General features: G+C 47.8%; 1 protein-coding gene across 1 annotated transcript in view; it reads left to right on the top strand.

The window, feature by feature from the left end:
• The window catches only part of LOC112259685 (serine/threonine-protein kinase WNK4-like), a 111,741-nt gene that overhangs the window by 45,104 nt on the left and 40,122 nt on the right, over positions 1 to 26,515 (top strand). The window contains exons 6-10 of the mRNA XM_024434291.2: positions 13,440 to 13,528; positions 15,139 to 15,358; positions 18,860 to 19,259; positions 19,831 to 19,997; positions 22,687 to 22,766. Coding sequence (XP_024290059.2) covers positions 13,440 to 13,528; positions 15,139 to 15,358; positions 18,860 to 19,259; positions 19,831 to 19,997; positions 22,687 to 22,766 — 956 coding nt within the window. The remainder of the gene's footprint in view (positions 1 to 13,439; positions 13,529 to 15,138; positions 15,359 to 18,859; positions 19,260 to 19,830; positions 19,998 to 22,686; positions 22,767 to 26,515) is intronic.

The raw sequence follows: 26,515 nt of genomic DNA, 5'->3' as shown, positions 1-26,515 counted from the left end.
GAACTTGGGAAGTCTGAACACCAGGTGGGCTGCAGCATTCTGGATAAGTTTTAGGGGTTTGATGCCAAAAGCGGGGAGGCCAGCCAACAGTGAGTTGAAGTAGTCCAGAAGGAAGATGGATTAGGACCAACACAGCTTCCTGTGTGAGGTAGGGTCGTACTCTACGGATGTTGTAGAGCATAAACCTGCAGGAGCGAGTCACTGCTTTGATGTTTGCAGAGAATGACAGGGTGTTGTCCAGGGTCACGTAAAGGTTCTTTGCACTTTGGGAGGGGGACACTGGAGTTGTCAACCTGGAGTAGTTGAGTGTCATCTGCAAAGCAATGATAAGAGAGACTTTGTAAGGATATGACGGAGCTGAGTGACTTTGTGGATTTACAGTAGAGGAGAGGGCCAAGAACTGAGCCCTGGGGGACACCAGTAGTGAGAATACATGAACAGCACATAACCTCTTAGGGTCAAGAAGAAAGTTCTGTGAGAGATAGTGATAGAGTTTGTCAGAGACAGCACGCTCAAGTGTTTTGGAAAGAAAATAAAGAGGGGATACTGGTCTTTAGTTTGATGTAAGAGGAGTAGAGAGTTGGTTTCTTGAGGAGGGGAGTGATTCGGGCCATTTTGAAGTCAGGGGGGGTGCAGCCAGTGGTCAGGGATGTGTTGATGAGGGAAGTGAGGAATGGGAGAAGGTCTCCAGAGATGGTCTGGAGAAGGGAGGAGGAAATGGGGTCAAGCGGGAAGGTTGTCGGGCGGCCAGACCTCACTAGTCGCACGATTTCATCTGGAGAGAGAGGGGAAAATGTGGTCAAGTTATAGGGTAGTTCTGTGTGAGTGGGACCAGTGGACTCAATAGGCTGAGTGAATGAGGAGTGGAAGTCCTCAACCTTCTTTTCAAAGTGGTTAACAAAGTCTTCCAGAGCGAGGGACGAGAGAGGGGGTGGAGGATTTAGGAGGGAGGAGAAGGTGGAAAAGAGTTTCCTAGGATTAGAGCCAGAAGCTTGAAAGGTAGTGAGTCATAGAAAGTGGCTTTTGCAGTAGATACAGAGGAAGAGAAGGTAGAGAGGAGGGAGTGGAAAGATGATAGGTCCTTCGGAAGTTTAGTTTTACTCCATTTTCACTCTGCTGCCAGCAGCCTTGTTCTGTAAGCTCGCAATGAGTCACTCAGCCAAGGAGCAGGAGGGGAGGGCCGAGCTGGCCGGGAAGAAAGGGGATAGTGGGAGTCGTAGGATGTGAAAAGAGAGGAGACTAGTGTTGAAGAGGCAGAATCAGGAGACAGGAGGGAGAAGGATTTAGCAGAAGGGAAAGAGTAGTGGGAGAGAGAGAGACAAGATTGTGATGGTGCATGCCTATCTGAGTGGTTAGGGTTGGAGGAAAGGGAGACAGAAAAGCAAACAAAGTAGTGATCAGAGACCTGGAGGGGGTTGCAGTGAGATTAGTAGGCAAACAGCCTCTAATAAAGATGAGGTCACACGTATTGCCTGCCTTGTGAGTGGGAGGGGACTGGGAACGGGTAAGGTCAAGAGAGGCAAGGAGGGGAAAGAGAGAGTTGGAAAGAAATGAATTGAAGGCAAGCATCGGGAGGGTAAAGTCATCAAGTACGTATAGCGGTGAGCCATTATCAGGAAATTAGCTTATCAAGGTTCAAGCTCATTGAGAAACTCTAAGAGAACCTAGTGGGCAATATATGACAACAATGTTAAGCTTGAGTGGACAAGTGACAGCATGAAATTCACTTAGGTGAAATGAGTAGCCCTGTGCCGTCACCGCGACGACCAATGTTCTTGGACTATGAGAAAACATATTCTGATGGAGAGAGCAGCAGTGTTCTCTGGGTTGATCCATGTCTCTGTCAGGGCAAAAAGTCAAGGGACTGAAGGGCAGCATGGGCAGAGATGAATTTGGCGTTCTTGAATGCAGATCGGCAGTTCCAAACGCTGCCACGGAGCAGGAATTCCACATGGGTTGTGCGCGCAGGCTATACGCTCCCCACCCCCCATCAAGTGTCTGTAAAGCCTACAGAGAGAGAAGCGAATAGGTATAGAAAACACACACATAGTTGACAATGCTACAAAAGAGCAAACTGAGATCTGAAAATAATTATGTAAAATACTCAAGTGAATGAGTGGTGTGGAGCTTACTCTCTTCCCTTCCTCGAACAACTCGACAGAACAACTCGGTAGAACTGTCTCTGTTTCGGCGACGGTCTTAGTTTTGTAACGCAATTGCCACCGCAATTGCCACCGCTGAGAAAACAGGTACTAAAAGTACTAATTGCTAATTGCCTTGCAAAGTTGAAGAGCACATCTCCTGGTACTTATTGCTGATTGCCTATGAGAGGATAAACCACTCCCCCTCTAATACACAGCCACTGTTTACAAAAACAACAACAGTCACAAATTGCCTTGCCTCTTAATCTTGGTTGATGTGTCAACAGTCATCTGCAAGTTAATAGCAGTCAGCAGTTCACACACCAAGTAGGCTACTGGGAAGACAGGTAGCACTAGTTAGCAGCAAGACAGTATTAGACAACAACAGAAGACAAAAGTGATATTTATCACTGCTGGAGATATCAGGAGTCCTCTAGCTATAGAATGAAGTACTGGGAGACAAATTAACCTTTCAGAAGGACAATAACCTAAAACACAAGGACAAATCTCCACAGGACAGGAGTTGCTTACCAAGATGACATTGAATGTCCCTGAGAGGTCTACTTACAGTTTTGACTTAAATCTACTTTAAAATCTATAGCAAGACTTGAAAATGGCTTTCTTGCAATGATCAACAGCCAACTTGACAGAACTTGAATAATAAAAAAAAAAAAGAATAATGGGCGAATGTTGTACAAGAGACTTACTCAACAAGAGTCACATCTGTAATCGCTGCCAAAGGTGTTTCTAACATGTATTGACTCAAGATATATTATTGTTTTGTTTTTCATAAGTTTTGAATAAATGTTAGAATTTGTCTTCCACTTTGACATTACAGACTATTTTGTGTAGATCGTTAGAAAAAGACAATGAAATTCATTTTAATCCCACTTTGTAACACAACAAAATGTGGAAAATGTCAAGGGGTGTCAATACTTTCTTAAGGCACTGTATGTAGGTCATCGGGAAAGAGTTTAGAGTTCAGCCTTATCTCAGTGAGCTGAGATAAAGCAGGGCTTTACCTAGCAAAGACTTATAGATGACCTGGAGCCAGTTGGTTTGACGACAAATATGAAGCGAGGGCCAGCCAACGAGAGCATACATGTCGCAGTGGTGGGTAGTATATGGGGCTTTGGTGACAAAACGGATGGCACTGTGATAGACTACATCCAATTTGCTGAGTAGAGTGTTGGAGGCTAATTTGTAAATGACATCGCCAAAGTTGTAACGGCTTTCTTCCTGGGAAAGAGAGGACCAAAGTGCAGCGTGGGGAGTGTTCATCTTATTTAATAATAAACCCAAACTGAACACTTCAAATTACGTGGACCCCACTCCATCATTGTCTTTCTCCACCTTCTTAGCGTCCTTTGAGTGGCGACCCTCCCTGCCGACCTTGGCCTAGGAACCCTAACAAAGGGCCCCGCTATACTCAGGGGCAGCTCCGGACTGAGGGGCAGCTCGGGACTGAGGTAGCTCATGACTGTGAGGTAGCTCATGACCGAGGGGTAGCTCAGGACTGAGGGGTAGCTCAGGCCTGAGGGGTAGCTTAGGACTGAGAGGTAGCTCAGGACTGAGAGGTAGCTCAGGCTGGTTGACGGCTCTGGCAGCTTCTGCCTGACTGACGGCTCTGGCAGCTCCTGGCTGACTGGAGGCTCTGGCAGATCCTGGCTGAATGGCGGCTCTGGCGGCTCCTTGCAGACTGATGGCTCTGGCTGCTCCTTGCAGACTGAAGACTCTAGCAGCTCTGGACAGGCGGAAGACTCTAGCAGCTCTGGACAGATGGGATACTCTAGCAGCTCTGGATAGACGGGCAGCTCAGGTGGCGCTGGGCAGACTGGAGACTCCGGTGGCGCGGGGCAGACGGCAGCTCAGGCGGTGCGGGGCAGACGGCAGCTCAGGCGGCGCGGGGCAGACGGGCAGCTCAGGCGGCGCTGGGCAGACGGCCAGCTCAGGCGGCGCTAGGCAGACTGGAGACTCCGGCAGTGCTGGAGAGGAGGAAGGCTCTGGCAGCGCTGGACAGAGGAGCTCTGGTGCCTCTGGACTGAGGGGCTCTGGTGCCTCTGGACTTAGGGGCGGAAGACATGCGGGAGACTCCGGCAGCGCTGGAGAGGATGAAGGCTCTGGCAGCACTGGACAGAGAGGCTCTGGCGCCTCTGGACTGAGGGGCTCTGGTGCCTCTGGACTGAGGGGCGGAAGCTCTGGCAGCGCCGGATAGGCGAGAGACTCCGGCAGCGCTGGAGAGGAGGAAGGCTCTGGCAGAAGCTGGACAGAGGGGCTCTGGCGCCTCTGGGCTGAGGGAGACTCCGGCAGCGCCGGACAGGCGGGAGACTCCGGCAGCTCTGGAGAGTATGAAGGCTCTAGCAGCGCTGGACAGGCGGGAGCACCTGTATTCAAAGAACGGAGAGACAGCCTGGTGCGGGGTGCCGGCACTGGTGGTACCGGGCTGGGGACACGCACCTCAGGGTGAGTGCAAGGAACAGGACACACCGGGTTGTGAAGGTGTACTGGAGACCTGGTGTGTATAGCCGGCATCAAATCCTCCGGAATTCCAACACAAGTTTCAGGCTGAGTACGAGGAACTGACACAGGTGGCATCGGACAGCTAACACGCTCCTCAGGACGAATGCCGTGCATACTACGCCAAACCAACAGCTCTCTCTCTACTCTGTCCAATACCTCCTCAACATTCCCAGACTCACACCTCAACTTCGCCGACTGCTCTGATTCCATCCATGGCTCCTTACGGTAAACAGGGGGAGTTGGCTCAGGTCTAACACCTGATTCTGCCACACTCTCCCTGTGTCTCCCACCAATACATTTTTGGGGCTGCCTCTCGGGCTTCCAGCCACTCTGCCATGCTAGCTCCTCATAATGCCGCCTCTCTGCTTTCGCTGCCTCTAGCTCTGCTTTGGGGCGGCAATATTCCCCTGGCTCTGCCCAGGGTCCTTTCCCGTCTAGGATCTCCTCCCAAGTCCATTTTTGCAAATAGTGCTGCCTCTCCCACTGCTGCTGCTGCTGCCTCTCCTGCTGTTGCTGCTGCCTCTCCTGCTGCCGCTGCTGCTGCCTCTCCTGCTGCTGCTGCTTACCACGCCGCTTGGTCCTTTTGTGGTGGGGGATTCTGTAATGGCTTTCTTCCTGGGAAGGAGAGGACCAAAGCGCAGCGTGGTGAGTGTTCATCTTATTTAATAATAAACCCAAACTGAACACTTCAAATTACAAAACAACAAATGTGAAAACCGAAAAACAGTCCTATCTGGTGCATAGACACAAAGACAGGAAACAATCACCCACAAAAACACAGTGAAACCCAGGCTACCTAAGTATGACTCTCAATCAGAGACAACTAACGACACCTGCCTCTGATTGAGAACCATACTAGGCCGAACACAGAAAAACCACCTAGACACACAAAACATAGAATGCCCACCCAGCTCACGTCCTGACCAACACTAAAACAAGGAAAACACAAAAGAACTATGGTCAGAACGTGACAGAAGTCAAGGATCGGTACGATAGTCAGTTTTACGAGGGTATGTTTGGCAGCGTGAGTGAAGGGTGCTTTGTTGCGAAGTAGGAAGCCGATTCTAGATTTAATTTTGGATTGGAGATGCTTAATGTGAGTCTGGAAGGAGAGTTTACAGTCTAACCAGACACCTAGGTATTTGTAGTTGTCCACATATTCTAAGTCAGAACCGTCCAGAGTAGTGATGCTGGACGGGCAGGCAGATGCGGCCAGTGATCGGTTGAAGAACATGCATTTAGTTTTACTTGCATTTAAGAGCAGTTGGAGGCCACGGAAGGAGAGTTGTATGGCATTTAAGCTCGTCTGGAGGTTAGTTAAACCTCTTGCTTCTAGCCATCCCGGATCCGGGATCGTGAATACAGCCTCAAGCCCATTACCATAACGCAACGTTAACTATTCATGAAAATCGCAAATGAAATGAAATTAATATGCTAGCTCTCAAGCTTAGCCTTTTGTTAACAACACTGTCATCTCAGATTTTCAAAATATGCTTTTCAACCATAGAAAAACAAGCATTTGTGTAAGATTATTGATAGCTAGCGTAGCATTTAGCGTAGCATTCAGCATGCAACATTTTCACAAAAACAAGAAAAGCATCCAAATAAAATCATTTACCTTTGAAGAACTTCAGATGTTTTCAATGAGGAGACTCTCAGTTAGATAGCAAATGTTCCGTTTTTCCAAAAAGATTATTTGTTTAGGAGAAATCGCTGTTTTGTTCATCACGTTTAGCTACGAAAAAAACCTGTATCCAGGAGTGTAATTATCCCCGCAGCTCATTAGCATAACACAACGTTAACTATTCATGAAAATCGCAAATTAAATGAAATTAATATGCTAGCTTTCAAGCTTAGCCTTTTGTTAACAACACTGTCATCTCAGATTTTCAAAATATGCTTCTCAACCATAGCAAAACAAGCATTTGTGTAACAGTATTGATAGCTAGCGCAGCTAGCGTAGCATTTAGCGTTAGCATCAGCAGGCAACATTTTCACAAAAACCAGAAAAACATTAAAATAAATCATTTACCTTTGAAGAACTTTGGATGTTTTCAATGAGGAGACTCTTAGTTAGATAGCAAATGTTCAGTTTTTCCTGAAAGATTATTTGTTTAGGAGAAATCGCTCCGTTTGGTGTGTCACGTTTGGCTACCAAAAAAAACGAAAATTCAGTCATCAAAACGTCAAATTTTTTTCCAAATTAACTCCATAATATCGACTGAAACACGGTAAACGTTGTTTAGAATCAATCCTCAACGTGTTTTTCACATATCTCTTCGATGATATATCGTTCGTGGAAGTGTGCGTTCTCCTCTGAATCTCAATGGAAAATTGAGTTGAATCTCCAGTTGAAGATTACGCACCAATTTAGACGAAGGACACCGGGCGGACCCCTGGCAAATGTAGTCTCTTATGGCCAATCTTCCAATGATATGCCTACAAATACGTCACAATGCTGCAGACACCTTGGAGAAACGATAGAAAGGGCAGGCTCATTCCCGGCGCATTCACAGCCATATAAGGAGACAATGGAAAACAGAGCCTCAAAAATTCTGCCCATTTCCTGATTGAAGTTTCATCTTGGTTTCGCCTGTAGCATTGAGTTCTGTAGCACTCACAGATAATATCTTTGCAGTCTTCTTTCCAAAGCTGCCAATTATATGCATAGTCAAGCATCTTTTCGTGACAAAATATTGCGCTTAAAACGGGCACGTTTTTTAATCCATAAATTAAAAGAGCGCCCCCTATATCCAAGAAGTTAACAAAGATTCTAAAGAAGGGCCAGAAGCATACAGAATGGTGTTGTCTGCATAGAGGTTGATCAGAGAATCACCAGCAGCAAGAGCGACATCATTGATGTATACAGAGAAAAGAGTCGGCCCGGTCAGGCCAGGTCAATTAATACATTTGCACAGTATTGTCTCTTATCGATGGCGGTTACGATATCGTTTAGGACCTTGAGCGTGGCTAAGGTGCACCCATGACCAGCTCGGAAAACAGATTGCATAGCGGAGAAGTTACTGTGGGATTCAAAATGGTCGGTGATCTGTTTGTTAACTTGGCTTCTGAAGACCTTAGAAAGGCAGGGTAGGATAGATATAGGTCTGTAGCAGTTTGGGTCTAGAGTGTCTCCCCCTTTGAAAAGGGGGATGACCGCGGCAGCTTTCTAATCTTTGGGGATCTCAGACAGTACGAAAGAAGGGTTGAACAGGCTAGTAATAGGGGTTGCAACAATTTCGGCTGATAATTTTTGAAAGAAAGAGAGGGTCCAGATTATCTAGCCCGGCTGATTTGTAGGGGTCCAGATTTTGCAGCTCTTTCAGGGGTAGCCAGGTGGAAAGCCGTAGAAAAATGCTTATTGAAATGTTCAATTATAGTGGATTTATCGGTGGTGACAGTGTTTTCTAGCCTCAGTGCAGTGGAGAGCTGGGAGGAGGTGCTCTTATTCTCCATGGACTTTACAGTGTCCCAGAACTGTTTGGAGTTTGTGCTTCAGGATGCACATTACTGTTTGAAAAAGCTAGCCTTTGCTTTCCTAACTGCCTGTGTATATTGGTTCCTAACTTCCCTGAAAAGTTGCATATCGCGGGGACTATTCGATGCTAATGCAGTACTCCACAGGATGTTTTTGTGTTGGTCAAGGGCAGTCAGGTCTGGAGTGAACCAAGGGCTATATCTGTTCCTGGTTTTACATTTTTTGATTCGAAGTAAGTAACTCGCTGAAATTGCAAACTTCTCCCTGACAGGGGTGTTTTACTGCTCAGAGTGTAAGGACCGACGCCGGGATAAGAAGCAGGCACGGGGAATTGAACATTTAATGAGGAACAGACAGGTAACAGGACAGGAATAGCTTCAGCACATGGCTTCTCTTGATGCTACCCATCCCGGATCCGGGATCGTGACTACGGCTCAAGCTCATTAGCATAACGCAAAATGCGAAAAAATATTCTTAGAAATATTTAACCTCCACACCTACACAAGTCCAATAGCTCAAATGAAAGATAAACACCTTGTTCATCTACCCAGCAAGTCAGATTTCTAAAATGTTTTACGGCGAAAACATAGCACACATTTATATTAGACCACCACCGAAACAAAAGGCAAGCGGCGGCCATTTTGTCCCAGAAAATATAAAATTTAAAAGTAGGATTAAAAAATAAATAATTCACTAACCTTTTGAAAATCTTCATCAGATGACAGTAATATTACATGTTACACAGTACATTTTTTTTTTTCAATAATATGCCATTAATATCCATAAATCTCTGTTTACAATGACGACATTTCAAAAAATGCTACTCAAAATGTCCGGAGAAATTATGATAGCTCCGACAGATAACATCAGATAACAAGCAATAAACATGACTAAATATACATGTTCTACATATAGTTACAAAGATACACTTCTTCTTAATACAACCGCTGTGTTACATTTATTTTTAACGTTACAGAATTCGTTCACTAGTCTATGCTATGAGTCGGCGCTCAGATATTAGCAGTGTCTCCTCTACGTTTGGAGTCCACAGAAACCCAAAATAACCACATAAATATTCCCTTACCTTTGATGTTCTTCGATCAGAAGACGTAGAAGGAGTCATACTTACCTAATACATCGTTTGGTTTCAAGTTGTGCGTCTTTGTATTAGCATATGCTAACAGCTTCAGCTGAAATGCACCCAAAATAACTTCTGCTCCTTCTGGTCCCGCACTCTTGCGCATCAAATCTTCAAAATTACATATTATATGTTGACTAAACTGGTCAAACTAAGTGCAGAATCGAGCAAAATGATGTTTTTATCATGTAAAACAATGATCATCGCGAACAAACGAACCGGCTTCAACTGGTGTCTATTGGAAAAGAACGTTCCCCAAATCGGCAGACATCGCGCTGAACAAATACATACTGTTCCCAGATCGGTAGCTGCCTGGGAAGGGTGGGGGCGATGACGTCAAAGTTGACCCAACTTTTCTCTTGACAAGAGAGAGTTTGGGAGAAAGGCTGCCCTGAGAGTTCTGCTTTACATACAGACATAATTTAAACGGTTTTAGAAACTTTAGAGTGTTTTCTATTCAATAATTATTATTATATGCATATATTAGCAATTTTGGAAAAAAATATTTTCAGTTTACTATGGGCACGCACTTCCTCCAACGGGGGCAGTATTGAGCCATAAGCTCAAGAGGTTAACAAGGACATATGACAATCAATGCAGAAGCAGGAAACAGAGCAGGGAACCAGACAGATATAGGGAAGGTAATGACAGAGGTGATTGAGTCCAGGTGAGTCCAATAATCGTTGATGCGCGTGACGGGGGGGAAGGTAGATGTGTGTAATGATGATGGCAGGAGTGCTCATTGCTGGGGAGCCTGGTGCCAGGGGGAAAGAGCAGGAGCAGGCATGACAGTAACCCCCCCCTAGGGGTGCCACCCGGCGTCCCACCTGGGCGAGCCTGACGGGCCGGCCGAGGCACGGGCGCTGGACAATTTGGCTGGGCATGAAACCCCGACGAACCGGCAGAGGCGTGAGAGCCTGGCGAGCTGGCTGAAGCAAAAAGAGCCTGACGATCCGGCTGAGGTATGAAGGTCTGCCGATCCCTCTGAGACGTGAGAGCCGGATGATCTGGCGGAGGCAAAGCAGCCTGACGAACTGGCTGGGCGTAAAAACCTGACGATCCGGCTGAGGCCTGACGTGGGATGGGCACCTTCCGAGCCATCCGGGGCAAAAACCCCTTGAGCAAGCTAGGGTGTGACAGCCCGACGAGCTGGCTTAGGCATGCCCGGTTCCATCGGTGTCAGACCCCGGAACCGACGTCACTACCAACCAGAACGTCAGCACTCCCCGATGCTTCGTATGAATGCTTCTGCATTCTGTAAGGACCGACGCCGGGGATGAGACGTGGTTACTGGGAGGTGAACATTTAATGAGGAACAGACAGGTAACAGGACAGGAACAGCTTCAGAACACGGGTAAACAAGGACATATGACAATCAATGCAGAAGCAGGAAACAGAGCAGGGAACCAGACAGATATAGGGAAGGTAATGACAGAGGTGATTGAGTCCAGGTGAGTCCAATAATCGCTGATTCGTGTGACGGGGGGAAGGCAGGTGTGCATAATGATGATGGCAGGAGTGAGCAATGCTGGAAAGCCTGGCGGCCTCGAGTGCCAGGGGGGAAGAGCGGGAGCAGGCGTGAAACAGAGAGGGAGTCAGTAATGAAGGGACCCTCCACATTGAGAGCTGTGTTCTTGGGCTTTGGGCTTGAGCATACAGGATGGTGACGCCACAGTGGGTTTGGTCAGGTGATGGTAGAATGATGTGTTTTGAAAATGACGTCTGCCTTCTGCACAAACATCGTGTCTCTCTCTCTTTCTAAGTGCAGGTTACTGTAGGCGTCGCTGATCGGTCGCCACTCACCATCCATAAAGTCAATGTTCCATAAACAACTAATAGGGCCTACTCGGGGGAGTCTGGGGCAATTACCTGTCAGATTACCACTGCTAGTCTGAACACGTTTTTAATATAATGTCACGTTTTAACATAATAAACTGTTCAATTCACAGGCAGAGATATTATGTCCACTGTGCAAGTATAGAGTGCATTATAACAGAGTCGGATCGAAAGAGAATACTCAATTGGTTTGCTTGCTTGTTCCGTTGTTAAATAGATAAGCCATAGGGTTATTGTAATGATAGTGGAGGCCAATTGAAGAGCACTGTCCTTTGTGTTCCTTACTTGTTATCAAGTATTTGGAAGAGTTGAAGGGATGTGGAAAAAGAGTCCTTTACAATCACAATGATCTCCAGATTATAGTGAAATTCAGAGCATTGGCGTTATGTAACACACTGTCACGCTGTTCCAATGTAATAACTGTGTTACAGTAGCTGATGCATTTACACAGAGAACCCATTGACATGTTGTTCCTACTTCAAGGTGTGAAATGAGAATATCACACCCTTAGATACACTCCATTCTTGCCATCCATAGTCTCACAGTTCGATTCTCTGTCTCAGAATAAATAGGTTATCAAGGAAAACATAGGCTGGTGTCTGGCCCTTGGCAAATATTAAACTCAGAAGCCAAACATGACAAGTCAACATTGTTGCACAATTACAACAATGTAAACCAGTTAACCAACCAACCAACCAAACAACTTTGATTTACCAAACCTTTTTATTTTAATGTCTGAATAAACATGGGGTAAGTTTAGGACAGCTGTGATGTTCACGTTAGCTGTTTAAAACATGTGGGGATTTGTTCTATTCAATTATTGAAACAGTTGCAAACCCATAATGCACTGCTCACTGAGTTGCACCGGCGTGGGTGATGAGAGAGGTCTGCATTCTTTCTGTTGCCATGCTGTCCTTTAAATGACAACACTAACACAAACAGATAGACAGTCTCTTTTGTCTGCCCTTTTAAACAACAATACTAACATGAACAGATAGACAGTCTCTTTGGTCTTTTCGGTTTCCAAGTGTCCCCTCCCTCCCTCTGGGTTTACCTGAAGGCAGAGCACAGTGCCATGCAGGCAGACTGGCAGGCAGGCTACATGGTGGCAGACATCACAGCCTCAGGGGGTTATCCAGCTCCTGGAAAGGACTGTTGTGGGTTCAGCTACTGGAAAGGGACTGTTGTGGGTTCAGCTACTGGAAAGGGACTGTTGTGGGTTCAGCTACTGGAAAGGGACTGTTGTGGGTTCAGCTACTGGAAAGGGACTGTTGTGGGTTCAGCTACTGGAAAGGGACTGTTGTGGGTCCAGCTCCTAGAAAGGACTGTTGTGGGTTCAGCTACTGGAAAGGGACTGTTGTGGGTCCAGCTACTGGAAAGGGACTGTTGTGGGTTCAGCTATTGGAAAGGGACTGTTGTGGGTTCAGCTACTGGAAAGGGACTGTTGTGGGTTCAGCTACTGGAAAGGGACTGTTGTGGGTTCAGCTACTGGAAAGGGACTGTTGTGGGTTCAGCTACTGGAAAGGGACTGTTGTGGGTCCAGCTTCTGGAAAGGACTGTTGTGGGTTCAGCTACTGGAAAGGGACTGTTGTGGGTTCAGCTACTGGAAAGGGACTGTTGTGGGTTCAGCTACTGGAAAGGGACTGTTGTGGGTCCAGCTTCTGGAAAGGACTGTTGTGGGTTCAGCTACTGGAAAGGGACTGTTGTGGGTTCAGCTACTGGAAAGGGACTGTTGTGGGTTCAGCTACTGGAAAGGGACTGTTGTGGGTTCAGCTACTGGAAAGGGACTGTTGTGGGTTCAGCTACTGGAAAGGGACTGTTGTGGGTTCAGCTACTGGAAAGGGTCTGTTGTGGGTTCAGCTACTGGAAAGGGACTGTTGTGGGTTCAGCTACTGGAAAGGGACTGTTGTGGGTTCAGCTACTGGAAAGGGACTGTTGTGGGTTCAGTACTGTAGGTACACTCATCATGACGGAGGAAAGTCTGAGCCAAAAAGGTTTCTCAGGCAACATCTGAGGAAGCACATACTGTGACTGTATCTGCAGAAAAAGAGAAAGATATGCACACCCAACTTCAGAAAAATGTATCAAAGAAAAAGGTATTGTCCACAATTCTGTTTCCATGGTGATTTAATCAGACACATCAAATAAGAAAACGTTTCCATCCGATCTTCGTCAGGCCATGGTACCAGAGTTGCGGACATTCCTTTTTTCTTTGTATTCGTACATTCCCCTGTGGTACTACTATGTTCCCTTAGGTTACCATTGCCTTCTATTTTGAACCAAGCATGTAAATAAGCAATACTAACCAGAACACTTGTCCTTACAGGGGATGAAGCCAGACAGTTTCTACAAAGTCAAGGTCCCAGAGCTCAAAGAGATCATCGAAGGATGTATCCGGATGGACAAAGATGAAAGGTATTGGGCTTCTCATAATATTCTTACATTCCATAAAACATATGAGTTATTACACATAGGGTGAAGTGAACATTCCAGACATTATGCTAAGTAAATGATATATCAAATCCTTTGGCGTTTAATTAAGGTGTCCAATTAAAAGGAGTTGATTGAATTGAATAGCTACAGTTGATGTTGGAATATTACATACACCTTAGCCAAATACAATTTAATCTCAGTTTTTCACAATTCCTGACATTTAATCCTAGTAAGAATTCCCTGTCTTTGGTCAGTTAGGATCACCACTTTATTTTAATAATGTGAAATGTCAGAAGAGTAGTAGAGAGAATGATTTATTTCAGCTTTAATTTCTTTCATCACATTCCCAGTGGGTCAGAAGTTTACATACACTCAATTAGTATTTGGTAGCATTGCCTTTAAATGGTTTAACTTGGGTCAAATGTTTTGGATAGCCTTCCACAAGCTTCCTACCTCTAAGTTGGGTGAATTTTGGCTCATTCATCCTGACAGAGCTGGTGTTACTGGTTTGTTGGCCTCCTTGCTCACAAACACTTCTTCAGTTCTGCCCACAAATTTTCTATAGGATTGAGATCAAATCAAATCAAATTTATTTATATAGCCCTTCGTACATCAGCTGATATCTCAAAGTGCTGTACAGAAACCGAGCCTAAAACCCCAAACAGCAAGCAATGCAGGTGTTGAAGCACGCCTGAAGGTGATCAAGGTTTTGTGATGGCCACTCCAATACCTTGACTTTGTTGTCCTAAAGCCATTTTGCCACAACTTTGGAAGTATGCTTGGGGTCAATGTCCATTTGGAAGATCCATTTGCGACCAAGCTTTTAACTTCCTGACTGATGTCTTGAGATGTTGCTTCAATATATCCACATCATTTCCCTTCCTCATGATGCCATTTATATTGTGAAGTGCACCAGTCCCTCCTGCAGCAAAGCACACCGACAACATGATGCTGTCACCCCCATGCTTCACGATTGGGATGGTGTTCTTCGGCTTGCAAGCCTCTCGTTTTCCTCCAAACATACCGATGGTCATTATGGCCAAACAGTTCTATTTTTGTTTCATCAGACCAGAGGACATTTCTCCAAAAAGTATGATCTTTGTCCCTATGTGCAGTTACAAACCATAGTCTGGCTTTTTTATGGTGGTTTTGGAGCTGTGGCTTCTACCTTGCTGAGCAGCCTTTCAGGTTATGTCAATATATGACTTGTTTTACTGTGGATATAGATACTTTTGTACATGTTTCCTCCAGGATCTTCACAAGGTCCTTTGCTGTTGTTCTGGGATTGATTTGTACTTTTAGTACCAAAGTACGTTCATCTCAAGATATGAGCGATATGACGGCTGTGTGGTCCCATGGTGTTTATACTTGTGTACTATTGTTTGTACAGATGAACATGGTACCTTCAGGCGTTTGGAAAAAGTTTGAAAAATGACTTGTGTCATACACAAAGTAGATGTCCTAACCAACTTGCCAAAACTATAGTTTGTGAACAAGACATTTGTGGAGTGGTTGAAAAACGAGTTTAAATGACTCCAACCCAAGTGTATGTAAACTTCCGACTTCAACTGTATATTATTCCTTTACCTCAGGTACACCATCCAGGACCTGCTGGAGCACACATTCTTCCAGGAGAACAACGGCGTCCATGTTGAGTTGGCTGAGGAGGACAACACGGTGAAGTCAGGCCTGAAGCTGTGGCTCCGGATGGACGACACTAAGAAACTCCATGGGAAGTACAAGGACAACAACGCCATTGAGTTCCTGTTCGAACTCTACAAGGACGTGCCAGAGGAGGTGGCGCAGGAGATGGTGAGCAGCTCACATTTCAAGTTACAGGTTTATTTGCCATACTGTATGTAAAATCTTACTCAGAGCAGAGCTCTCAGCAGAGCTGGAAACAGTAAGAAAACCATGAAATGGTCAAGTTGACATTTGTATAAGTTTAGATTGGTTTACTGTATCCACTCCCTTTGGTACTACTCATGTGGTAACAACTGTTACTGTAATAGGCTGTGTGAGAGAGCCATATGGCCTACCCCCGATGCTGGGTATCTTTCCACAACACTTGTCTTGACCTTTGCACTTGCCTAGCATCATGTCCTCTTTAATCTTTATGTCCTCTAGTTGTAGCATTAATGATAAGAAGGGTTTCCTGTTGTGGCTGTCAAGCTGACGACCAGTGGAGACAGCTAGGTGTAATACTATAGCTATAATGCAGGTAGGTAGTAGACTCAGCTTACACATTGTTGGAGTGTCATTGTTGCACCAGGTGAAAACACAGCCATTCTACCACTCAAAAGTTTGTGGTCACTTAGAAATGTCCTTGTTTTTGAAAGAAAAGCACATTTTTTGTCCATTAAAATAAAATAAAATTTATCAGAAATACTGTGTAGACATTGTTAATGTTGTAAATGACTATTGTAGCTGGAAACAGCAGATTTTTTATAGAATATCTACATAGGCGTACAGAGGTCCATTATCAGCAACCATCACTTCTGTGTTCCAATTGCATGTTGTGTTAGCTAATCCAAGTTGATACTTTTAAAAGGCTAATTGATCATTAGAAAAACCTTTTGCAATTATGTTAGCACAGCTGAAAACTGTTGTCCTGATTTAAGAAGCAATAAAGCTGGCCTTCTTTAGACTAGTTGAGTATCTGGAGCATCAGCATTTGTGGGTTTGATTATAGGCTCAAAATGGCCAGAAACAAAGCACTTTCTTCTGAAACTCGTCAGTCTATTCTTATTCTGAGAAATGAAGGCTATTCCATGCGAGAAATTGCCAAGAAACTGAAGATCTTGTACAAGCTATGTACTACTCCCTTCACAGAAGAGCACAAACTGGCTCGAAAACAAGGACATTTCTAAGTGACCCCAAACTTTTAAATGGTAGTATATTGATAAATAAACTCAGCAAAAAAAGAAACGTCCTCTCACTGTCAACTGCGTTTATTTTCAGCAAACATAACATGTGTAAATATTTGTATGAACATAACAAGATTCAACAACTGAGACATAAACTGAACAAGTTCCACAGACACGTGACTAACATATATGGAATAATATGTCCCTGAACAAAGGGGGGGGTTTGGGGGTCAAAATCAAAAGTAACAGTCAGTATCTGCAGTGCATCTCCTCCTCATGGACAGCACCAGATTTGTCAGTTCTTGCTGTGAGATGTTACCCCACTCTTCCACCAAGGCACCTGCAAGTTCCCCGGACATTTCTGGGGAGAATGGCCTAAGCCCTCACCTTCCGATCCAACAGGTCCCAGACGTGCTCAATGGGATTGAGATCCGTGCTCTTGGCTGGCAATGGCAGAACACTGACATTCCTGTCTTGCAGGAAATCACGCACAGAATGAGCAGTATGGCTGGTGGCATTGTCATGCTGGAGGGTCATGTCAGGATGAGCCTGCAGGAAGGGTACCACATGAGGGAGCAGGATGTCTTCCCTGTAATGCACAGCGTTGAGATTGCCTGTAATGACAACAAGCTCAGTCTGATGACGCTGTGACGCACCGCCCCAGACCATGACGGACCCTTCACCTCCAAATCGATCCCGCTCCAGAGTACAGACCTCGGTGTAACTCTCATTCCTTCGACGATAAACGCGAATCCGGCCATCACCCCTGGTGAGACAAAACCATGACTCGTCAGTGAAGAGCACTTTTTGCCAGTCCTGTCTATGGGAAGCCATTTGATTAGCTGTTCAGGAGTCTTATGGCTTGAGGGTAGAAGCTGTTAAGAAGCCTTTTGGACCTAGACTTGGCGCTCCGGTACTGCTTACCGTGCGTTAGCAGAGAGAACAGTCTATGACTAGGGTGGCTGGAGGCTTTGCCAATTTTAGGACCGATCACTGCCTGGTATGGCAACTGCTCGGCCTTCGACCTCAAGGCACTACAGTAGTGCGTACGGCCCAGTACATCACTGGGGCCAAGCTTCCTTCCATCCAGGACCTCTATATCAGGCTCTCGATGGTGCCACATGCTCTCGATGGTGCAGCTGTAGAACCTTTTGAGGATCTGAGCATATCTAGATATCCCTTTAGCAACAGACCAGGAAACACATAGAAACTAATACCCCAAGATCACATAGTCTACGATTTGATTACAATCGTGGACACACACTGCCATATGCTTAGCCCATAAAGTGAAGTGGACCTGCCTGCAGACAGTGTGTCAAGGGGACAGCTCAGTGTTTAATCATCAGTGGTAGAAATGTGAGAGGAGAGCGAAAAGAAGAAAGCAGAGGTCAGGGCTTTAATAATATAATGTCTCTCGCTCTCACGAACAGGAGGCCATATGAAACAGCCTTTCCTAGGTTAAGCCCCAAATGTTGTCCCAAATGGTACCCTTTTCCCTTTATAGTGCACTACTTTTGACCAGGGCCCACACACTAGTCTGCCATTTGGGAGGTAGGACTTTGTGTCCTCCAGCCCTCTTAGCAGAGGTCACTTTTAATGAGAAGGACCCGGCCTGGCCACCAGCCACAATTCCATACCTCTTCCTCCTGCCTGCTGCCTTTTCATCAAGTTCCCATGTATTATCATCCAGGACATTTAGTCTGGGTTATGGGAATCTAACAGCGTAATCTGACGAGATGTTGAGAGAAGGGTTAGAGAGAGGAGGGAGGCAAACCACCACCTTTGTGTACATCCCAAGTTACACCCTATTCCTTATATAGTGCCCTACAGTACCTTTGACCAGAGCCCTATGGGCTTTCCCTATGGGCCCTGGTCAAAGTAGTGCGCTATAGAAGAAATAGGGTTTAATTTGAGACGTAGACCTTTTCCTCCCGCCCAGTCTGAGACTGGAACACTGTGTTCAGAATGGGACAGGTTTTGATGTAACAACACAGCAAATGACAAGACTAGCGTCCTGTCCACGGGGGTGTACAGGTGCACTATCTTAATTTGATCAATGTTGTCAGAGAGTTTTCCTGTGCAGCAGACAATGCAAACTTGTAGTGTATTTGAGGCTTAAAAAGCTTTCTGAAGTTTGTAATTTCCACTTTGAAATGTCAGACTTGATTTTCCCTTACCAAAAATGTATCAACCACTACAAATATGTAAATGAATTATAATCCACGTAATCATTCACATTTCCTGTTGCTGTAGGATTATTTTCCTGCTGTAGCAAACTGGCTCAAATTAAGATCCTACATCTGTACAGTACAGAACAGCACGGTCAGGAAGTACATCAGACCTCTATGCATTATTATTTACACAGACAGTGGTAGTTCATGGACCGTGATGTGTTCCCTGTTTGTATCAGTATTAAGTCCTGAATCTGCTACATCCCTTCTCCCAGGTAGTGCTGGGCTTCGTGTGCGAGGCCGACTTCAAGCTTGTGGCCAAGGCCATTCGGGACCGCATCAACATCATCAAGCGCCAGCGTGACAAACTGCGCCGCCTCGCAGAGAAGAAGAAGCAGGAAGAGGAGGAGCCCAAGCCTGCACTGCAGCCGCCATCCCTAAAATTCAACAGGTCTCCATCAAAGCCCCATCAGAGCGCGATAAGCGTCCATGCCCCCACCCCGGCCCAGAGCCAGGATCACCCCTCCCCGAACCCGCTGACCCCCACCGTGTCCCCCGTCAACAGCTCTCTGGACTCGGGCATCAACGCCAGCTTCATCCATGAACCTGAGGAACCAGAGGCAGACCAGCACCAGCACTTCCAGGTCCACCACACCAGCTGCTCCTCGGCCAACTGTGAGAACACTTAACTTAACCTTTAGCCAATTTAGGCTGTGGCTCTGTCCCGAAAGGCACCCTAGTCCCTATATAGTGCACTACTTTTGACCAGGGCTCATTGCTTTCATAACTGTTGGTTTCATAACTGTTGTAGTGCTGAATGGCCCTGACTAGATATACATGTGGGAGACCCTGAAAGAAAGGAGGAAACTTAATTATTCAGTCCCTGATGGTCTTACAGTGTACCTCACCAGTTGTTTTTGTGTGTGTGTGTGTGTGTGTGTGTGTGTGTGTGTGTGTGTGTGTGTGTGTGTGTGTGTGTGTGTGTGTGTGTGTGTGTGTGTGTGTGTGTGTGTGTGTGTGTGTGTGTGTGTTGTGTGTGTGTGTGTTGTGTGTGTGTGTGTGTGTGTGTGTCCTCAAATGTTTTCTTGTGACCAGCAGAGAGACAATCAGAACCCTCTGTGTGGTCGATTCCTATAATGCTCATGGCTGATGTCTCATGCCTGGTCAGTCACATGCTCATGGCTGATGTCTCATGCCCGGTCAGTCACATGCTCATGGCTGATGTCAGATGTGTTTGTTGTAACAGCTGACTGCGAGACAGACGGCTATCTCAGCTCCTCTGGCCTCCAGGATCCCCTGGAGATAGCTGTCAGCCTCAACTGGTCAACCCTGACCCAAAACACTGGGTCTGGGACTACCACCCTCAACAGACACCCTCAGCACCACTCCTACCCAGCCCTCCGCTTCCCCTCGGTGTGTACAAATAAATCAAATCAAATCAAATTTTATTTGTCACATACACATGGTTAGCAGATGTTAATGCGAGTGTAGCGAAATGCTCGTGCTTCTGGTTCCGACAATGCAGTAATAACCAATAAGTAATCTAACTAACAATTCCAAAGCTACTGTCTTATACACAGTGTAAGGGGATAAAGAATATGTACATAAAGATATATGAATGAGTGATGGTACAGAGCAGCATAGGCAAGATACAGTAGATGGTATTGAGTACAGTATATACATATGAGATGAGTATGTAAACAAAGTGGCATAGTTAAAGTGGCTAGTGATACATGTATTACATAAGGATGCAGTAGATGATATAGAGTACAGTATATACGTATGCATATGACATGAATAATGTAGGGTATGTAACATTATATAAGGTAGCATTGTTTAAAGTGGCTAGTGATATATTTTACATCATTTTACATCATTAAAGTGGCTGGAGTTGAGTCAGTGTCAGTGTCAGTGTATTGGCAGCAGCCACTCAATGTTAGTGGTGGCTGTTTAACAGTCTGATGGCCTTGAGATAGAAGCTGTTTTTCAGTCTCTCGGTCCCAGCTTTGATGCACCTGTACTGACCTCGCCTTCTGGATGATAGTGGGGTGAACAGGCAGTGGCTCGGGTGGTTGTTGTCCTTGATGATCTTTATGGCCTTCCTGTAACATCGGGTGGTGTAGGTGTCCTGGAGGGCAGGTAGTTTGCCCCCGGTGATGCGTTGTGCAGACCTCACTACCCTCTGGAGAGCCTTATGGTTGTGGGCGGAGCAGTTGCCGTACCAGGCGGTGATACAGCCCGCCAGGATGCTCTCGATTGTGCATCTGTAGAAGTTTGTGAGTGCTTTTGGTGACAAGCCGAATTTCTTCAGCCTCCTGAGGTTGAAGAGGCGCTGCTGCGCCTTCTTCACGATGCTGTCTGTGTGAGTGGACCAATTCAGTTTGTCTGTGATGTGTATGCCGAGGAACTTAAAACTTGCTACCCTCTCCACTACTGTTCCATCGATGTGGATAGGGGGGTGTTCCCTCTGCTGTTTCCTGAAGTCCACAATCATCTCCTTAGTTTTGTTGACGTTGAGTGTGAGGTTATTTTCCTCACACCACACTCTGAGGCCCCTCACCTCCTCCCTGTAGGCCGTTTCGTTGTTGTTGGTGATCAAGCCTACCACTGTTGTGTCGTCCGCAAACTTGATGATTGAGTTGGAGGCGTGCGTGGCCACGCAGTCGTGGGTGAACAGGGAGTACAGGAGAGGGCTCAGAACGCACCCTTTTGGGGCCCCAGTGTTGAGGATCAGCGGGGTGGAGATGTTGTTGCCTACCCTCACCACCTGGGGGCGGCCCGTCAGGAAGTCCAGTACCCAGTTGCACAGGGCAGGGTCGAGACCCAGGGTCTCGAGCTTGATGACGAGCTTGGAGGGTACTATGGTGTTGAATGCCGAGCTGTAGTCGATGAACAGCATTCTCACATAGGTATTCCTCTTGTCCAGATGGGTTAGGGCAGTGTGCAGTGTGGTTGAGATTGCATCGTCTGTGGACGTATTTGGGCGGTAAGCAAATTGGAGTGGGTCTAGGGTGTCAGGTAGGGTGGAGGTGACATGGGCCTTGACTAGTCTCTCAAAGCACTTCATGATGACGGAAGTGAGGGCTACGGGGCGGTAGTCGTTTAGCTCAGTTACCTTAGCTTTCTTGGGAACAGGAACAATGGTGTCCCTCTTGAAGCATGTGGGAACAGCAGACTGGTATAGGGATTGACTGAATATGTCCGTAAACACACCGGCCAGCTGGTCTGCGCATGCTCTGAGGGCGCGGCTGGGGATGCCGTCTGGGCCTGCAGCCTTGCAAGGGTTAACACGTTTAAATGTCTTACTCACCTCGGCTGCAGTGAAGGAGAGTCCGCATGTTTCCGTTGCAGGCCGTGTCAGTGGCACTGTATTGTCCTTAAAGCGGGCAAAAAAGTAATTTAGTCAGCCTGGGAGCAAGACATCCTGGTCCGTGACTGGGCTGGTTTTCTTCTTGTAGTCCGTGATTGACTGTAGACCCTGCCACATGCCTCTTGTGTCTGTGCCGTTGAATTGAGATTCTACTTTGTCTCTGTACTGACGCTTAGCTTGTTTGATAGCCTTGCGGAGGGAGTAGCTGCACTGTTTGTATTCGGTCATGTTACCAGTCACCTTGCCCTGATTAAAAGCAGTGGTTCGCGCTTTCAGTTTCACGCGAATGCTGCCATCAATCCACGGTTTCTGGTTAGGGAATGTTTTAATCGTTGCTATGGGAATGACATCTTCAACGCACGTTCTAATGAACTCGCACACCGAATCAGCGTATTCGTCAATGTTGTTATCTGACGCAATACGAAACATATCCCAGTCCACGTGATGGAAGCAGTCTTGGAGTGTGGAGTCAGCTTGGTCGGACCAGCGTTGGACAGACCTCGGCGTGGGAGCTTCTTTTTTTAGTTTCTGTCTGTAGGCAGGGATCAACAAAATGGAGTCGTGGTCAGCTTTTCTGAAAGGGGGGCGGGGCGGGGCCCTAGCTAGCTATGATGATGACGAGTAACTCTACCTAAACTGTACATTAATACAATTGTATTTTTGAATTACCATAATACACTATGTGTCTGTTCCGTCTTCCTGACTGTTCCCTCTCCCTTGTCCTGTTTGTAGAGTATTGCAGTATTGGGTAATATGGAGCATGGCCATTCTGGAGGACACTCTACCAGCGACTTCAACTCACCTGTGGACAGGTACATTCCTCAGCCTCTTCCCTAGAATAGATACTTTATTGTCCATTTTTGCTAGAAAGAGAAATTCATGTCTTGCCTTTCCCATCACCACCACACACAAATACCAACACACACACACACACACACACACACACAAACACACAAATGCGCACGCACGCACATGCACGCATACACACACATTGAGAGGCACAGGGTCAGTCAATGCTGATCTGCTTCCAACAGCAGTGGAATCCGAGATAAACAGACCACCAGTTGTCAAGTTCCTACTGGACCATCTAACCTCTACGCTTCATACGCCTCTGTACACATCTGTGTCCAAACAGCAGACTGACCTGAGGTTCTTAACAGCCCCTCTCTCTAGCTGAGGGAAACGACAGCCCTTCTCTCTAGCTGAGGGAGACGACAGCCCTACTCTCTAGCTGAGGGAGACGACAGCCCCTCTCTCTCCCAGCTGAGGGAGACGACAGCCCCTCTCTCTCCAGCTGAGGAAAACGACCGCCCCTCTCTCTCCAGCTGAGGGAAACGACCGCCCCTCTTGCTCCAGCTGAGGGAAACGACCACCCCTCTCTCTCCTGCTGAGGGATACGACCGCCCTCTCTCTCCAGCTGAGGGAAACGACCGCCCCTCTCTCTCTAGCCTTGGGAAACGACAGTCCCTCTCTCTAGCTGAGGGAAACGACAGCCCTCTCCAGCCCCTCTCTCCAGCTGAGGGAATCGACAGCCCCTCTCTCTCCAGCTGAGGGAAACGACAGCCCGTCTCTCTAGCTGAGGGAAACGACAGCCCCTCTCTCTCCCAGCTGAGGGAAACGACAGCCCCTCTCTCTCCAGCTGAGGGAAACGGCAGTCCTCTCTCTCCAGCTGAGGAAAACGCCCCCCTCTCTCTCCATCTGAGGGAAACGACCGCCCCTCTTGCTCCAGCTGAGGGAAACGACCGCCCATCTCTCTCCAGCTGAGGGAAACGACAGCCCTTCTCTCTAGCTGAGGGAAACGACAGCCCCTCTCTCTCCAGCTGAGGGAAACGACAGCCCCTCTCTCTCCCAGCTGAGGGAAACAACAGCCCCTCTCTCTCCCAGCTGAGGGAAACAACAGCCCCTCTCTCCCAGCTGAAGGAAACAACAACCCATCTCTCTCCCAGCTGAGGGAAACGACTGCCTCTCTCTCTGACTGAGGAAAATGACAGTCCTCTCTCTCCAGCTGAGGAAAACGACCGCCCCTCTCTCTCCAGCTGAGGGAAACGACCGCCCCTCTTGCTCCAGCTGAGGGAAACGACCGCCCCTCTCTCTCCTGCTGAGGGATACGACCGCCCTCTCTCTCCAGCTGAGGGAAACGACCGCCCCTCTCTCTCTAGCCTTGGGAAACGACAGTCCCTCTCTCTAGCTGAGGGAAACGACAGTCCCTCTCCAGCCCCTCTCTCCAGCTGAGGGAATCGACAGCCCCTCTCTCTCCAGCTGAGGGAGATGACAGCACCTCTCTCTTCAGCTGAGGGAAACAACAGCCCCTCTTTCTCCAGCTGAGGGAAACAGCACCCCTCTCTCCAGCTGAGGGAAACAGCACCCTCTCTCGCTCTCTCTCTCTCTCCAGCTAATAGAAACAACAGCCCGTCTCTTTCTAGCTGAGAGAAACGACAGCCACTCTCTCCAGCTGAGGGAAACGACAGCCCCTCTCTCCAGCTGAGGAAAACGACAGCCCCTCTCTCCAGCTGAGGGAAACAACATTCTGTCTCTCTCCAGCTGAGGGAAATGACAGGCCCTCTCTCTCCAGCTGAGGGAAACGTAATTCTGTCTCTCTCCAACTGAGGGGAATGAAGCCCCTCTCTCTCTAGCTGAGGGAAACAACAGCCCCTCTCTCCAGCTGAGTGAAACAACAGCACCTCTCTCCCGCTGAGAGACAAAACACCCTCTCTCGCTCTCCAGCTGATAGAAACAACACTCAGGGAACCGACCGCCCTCCTCTCTCCAGCTGAGGGAAACGACAGCCCCTCTCTCTCCAGTTGACGGAAAATAATGCCCCCTTCTCTCCAGCCGAGGGAAACAACCGCCCCTCTCTCTCCAGCTGAGGGAAACGACCGCCCCTCTCTCTCCAGCCGAGGGAAACGACCGCCCCTCTCTCTCCAGCCGAGGGAAACGACCGCCCCTCTCTCTCCAGCCGAGGGAAACGACTGCCTCTCTCTCTCCAGCTGAGGGAAACGACAGCCCCTCTCTCCAGCTGAGGGAAACGACAGCCCCTCTCTCCAGCTGAGGGAAACAATATTCTGTCTCTCTCCAGCTGAGGGAAATGACAGGCCCTCTCTCTCCAGTTGAGGGAAAGAACATTCTGTCTCTCTCCAGCTGAGGGAAACGTCATTCTGTCTCTCTCCAACTGAGGGGAATGAAGCCCCTCTCTCTCTAGCTGAGGGAAACAACAGCACCTCTCTCCCGCTGAGAGACAAAACACCCTCTCTCGCTCTCTCGCTCTCCAGCTGATAGAAACAACACTCATTGAACCGCCCGCCCCCCTCTCTCCAGCTGAGGGAAACGACAGCCCCTCTCTCTCCAGTTGACGGAAAATAATGCCCCCCTCTCTCCAGCCGAGGGAAACAACCGCCCCTCTCTCTCCAGCCGAGGGAAACGACCGCCCCTCTCTCTCCAGCCGAGGGAAACGACCGCCCCTCTCTCTCCAGCCGAGGGAAACGACCGTCCCTCTCTCTCCAGCCGAGGGAATCGACAGCCCCTCTTTCTCCAGCAGAGGGAAACAAAGCCCCTCTCTCTTTAGCTGAGGGAAACAACAGCCCCTCTCTCCATCTGAGGGAAACAACCACCCCTCTTTCTCCAGGTGAGGGAAACAACCGCCCCTCTCTCTCCAGCCGAGGGAAACGACCGCCCCTCTCTCTCCAGCCGAGGGAAACGACTGCCTCTCTCTCTCCAGCTGAGGGAAACGACATCCTCTCTCCAGCACCTCTCTCGAGCTAAGGGAATCGACAGCCCCTCTCTCTTCAGCTGAGGGAAACGACAGCCCCTCTATCTCCAGCTGAGGGAAACAAAGCCCCTCTCTCTTTAGCTGAGGGAAACAACAGCCCCTCTCTCCAGCTGAGGGAAACAACCACCCCTCTTTCTCCAGGTGAGGGAAACGACATCCTCTCTCCAGCCCCCTCTCTCGAGCTAAGGGAATCGACAGCCCCTCTCTCTCCAGCTGAGGGAAACGACAGCCCCTCTTTCTCCAGCTGAGGGAAACAAAGCCCCTCTCTCTTTAGCTGAGGGAAACAAAGCCCCTCTCTCCAGCTGAGGGAAACAACCACCCCTCTTTCTTCAGGTGAGGGAAACGACCGCCTCTCTCTCTCCAGCTGAGGGAAACGACATCCTCTCTCCAGCCCCTCTCTCGAGCTAAGGGAATCGACAGCCCCTCTCTCTCCAGCTGAGGGAAACGACAGCCCCTCTTTCTCCAGCTGAGGGAAACAAAGCCCCTCTCTCTTTAGCTGAGGGAAACAACAGCCTCTCTCTCCAGCTGAGGGAAACAACCACCCCTCTCTCTCCAGCTGAGGGAAACGACCGCCTCTCTCTCTCTCCAGCCAAGGGAAACGACTGCCCCTCTCTCTCCAGCCGAGGGAAACGACAGCCCCTCTCTCTCCAGCTGAGGAAAACAAATGCCTCTCTCCAGCTGAGGGAAACAAACGCCCCTCTCTCTCTCCAGCTGAGGGAAACAACAACCCCTCTCTCCCGCGGAGGGACACAACACCCTCTCTCGCTCTCTCTGTCTCCAGCTGATAGAAACAAC

Source organism: Oncorhynchus tshawytscha, linkage group LG01 (genome assembly GCF_018296145.1).
Source record: "Oncorhynchus tshawytscha isolate Ot180627B linkage group LG01, Otsh_v2.0, whole genome shotgun sequence".
Taxonomy (NCBI): Eukaryota; Metazoa; Chordata; class Actinopteri; order Salmoniformes; family Salmonidae; genus Oncorhynchus; species Oncorhynchus tshawytscha.
This window is presented reverse-complemented; position numbering and strand designations above follow the sequence as displayed.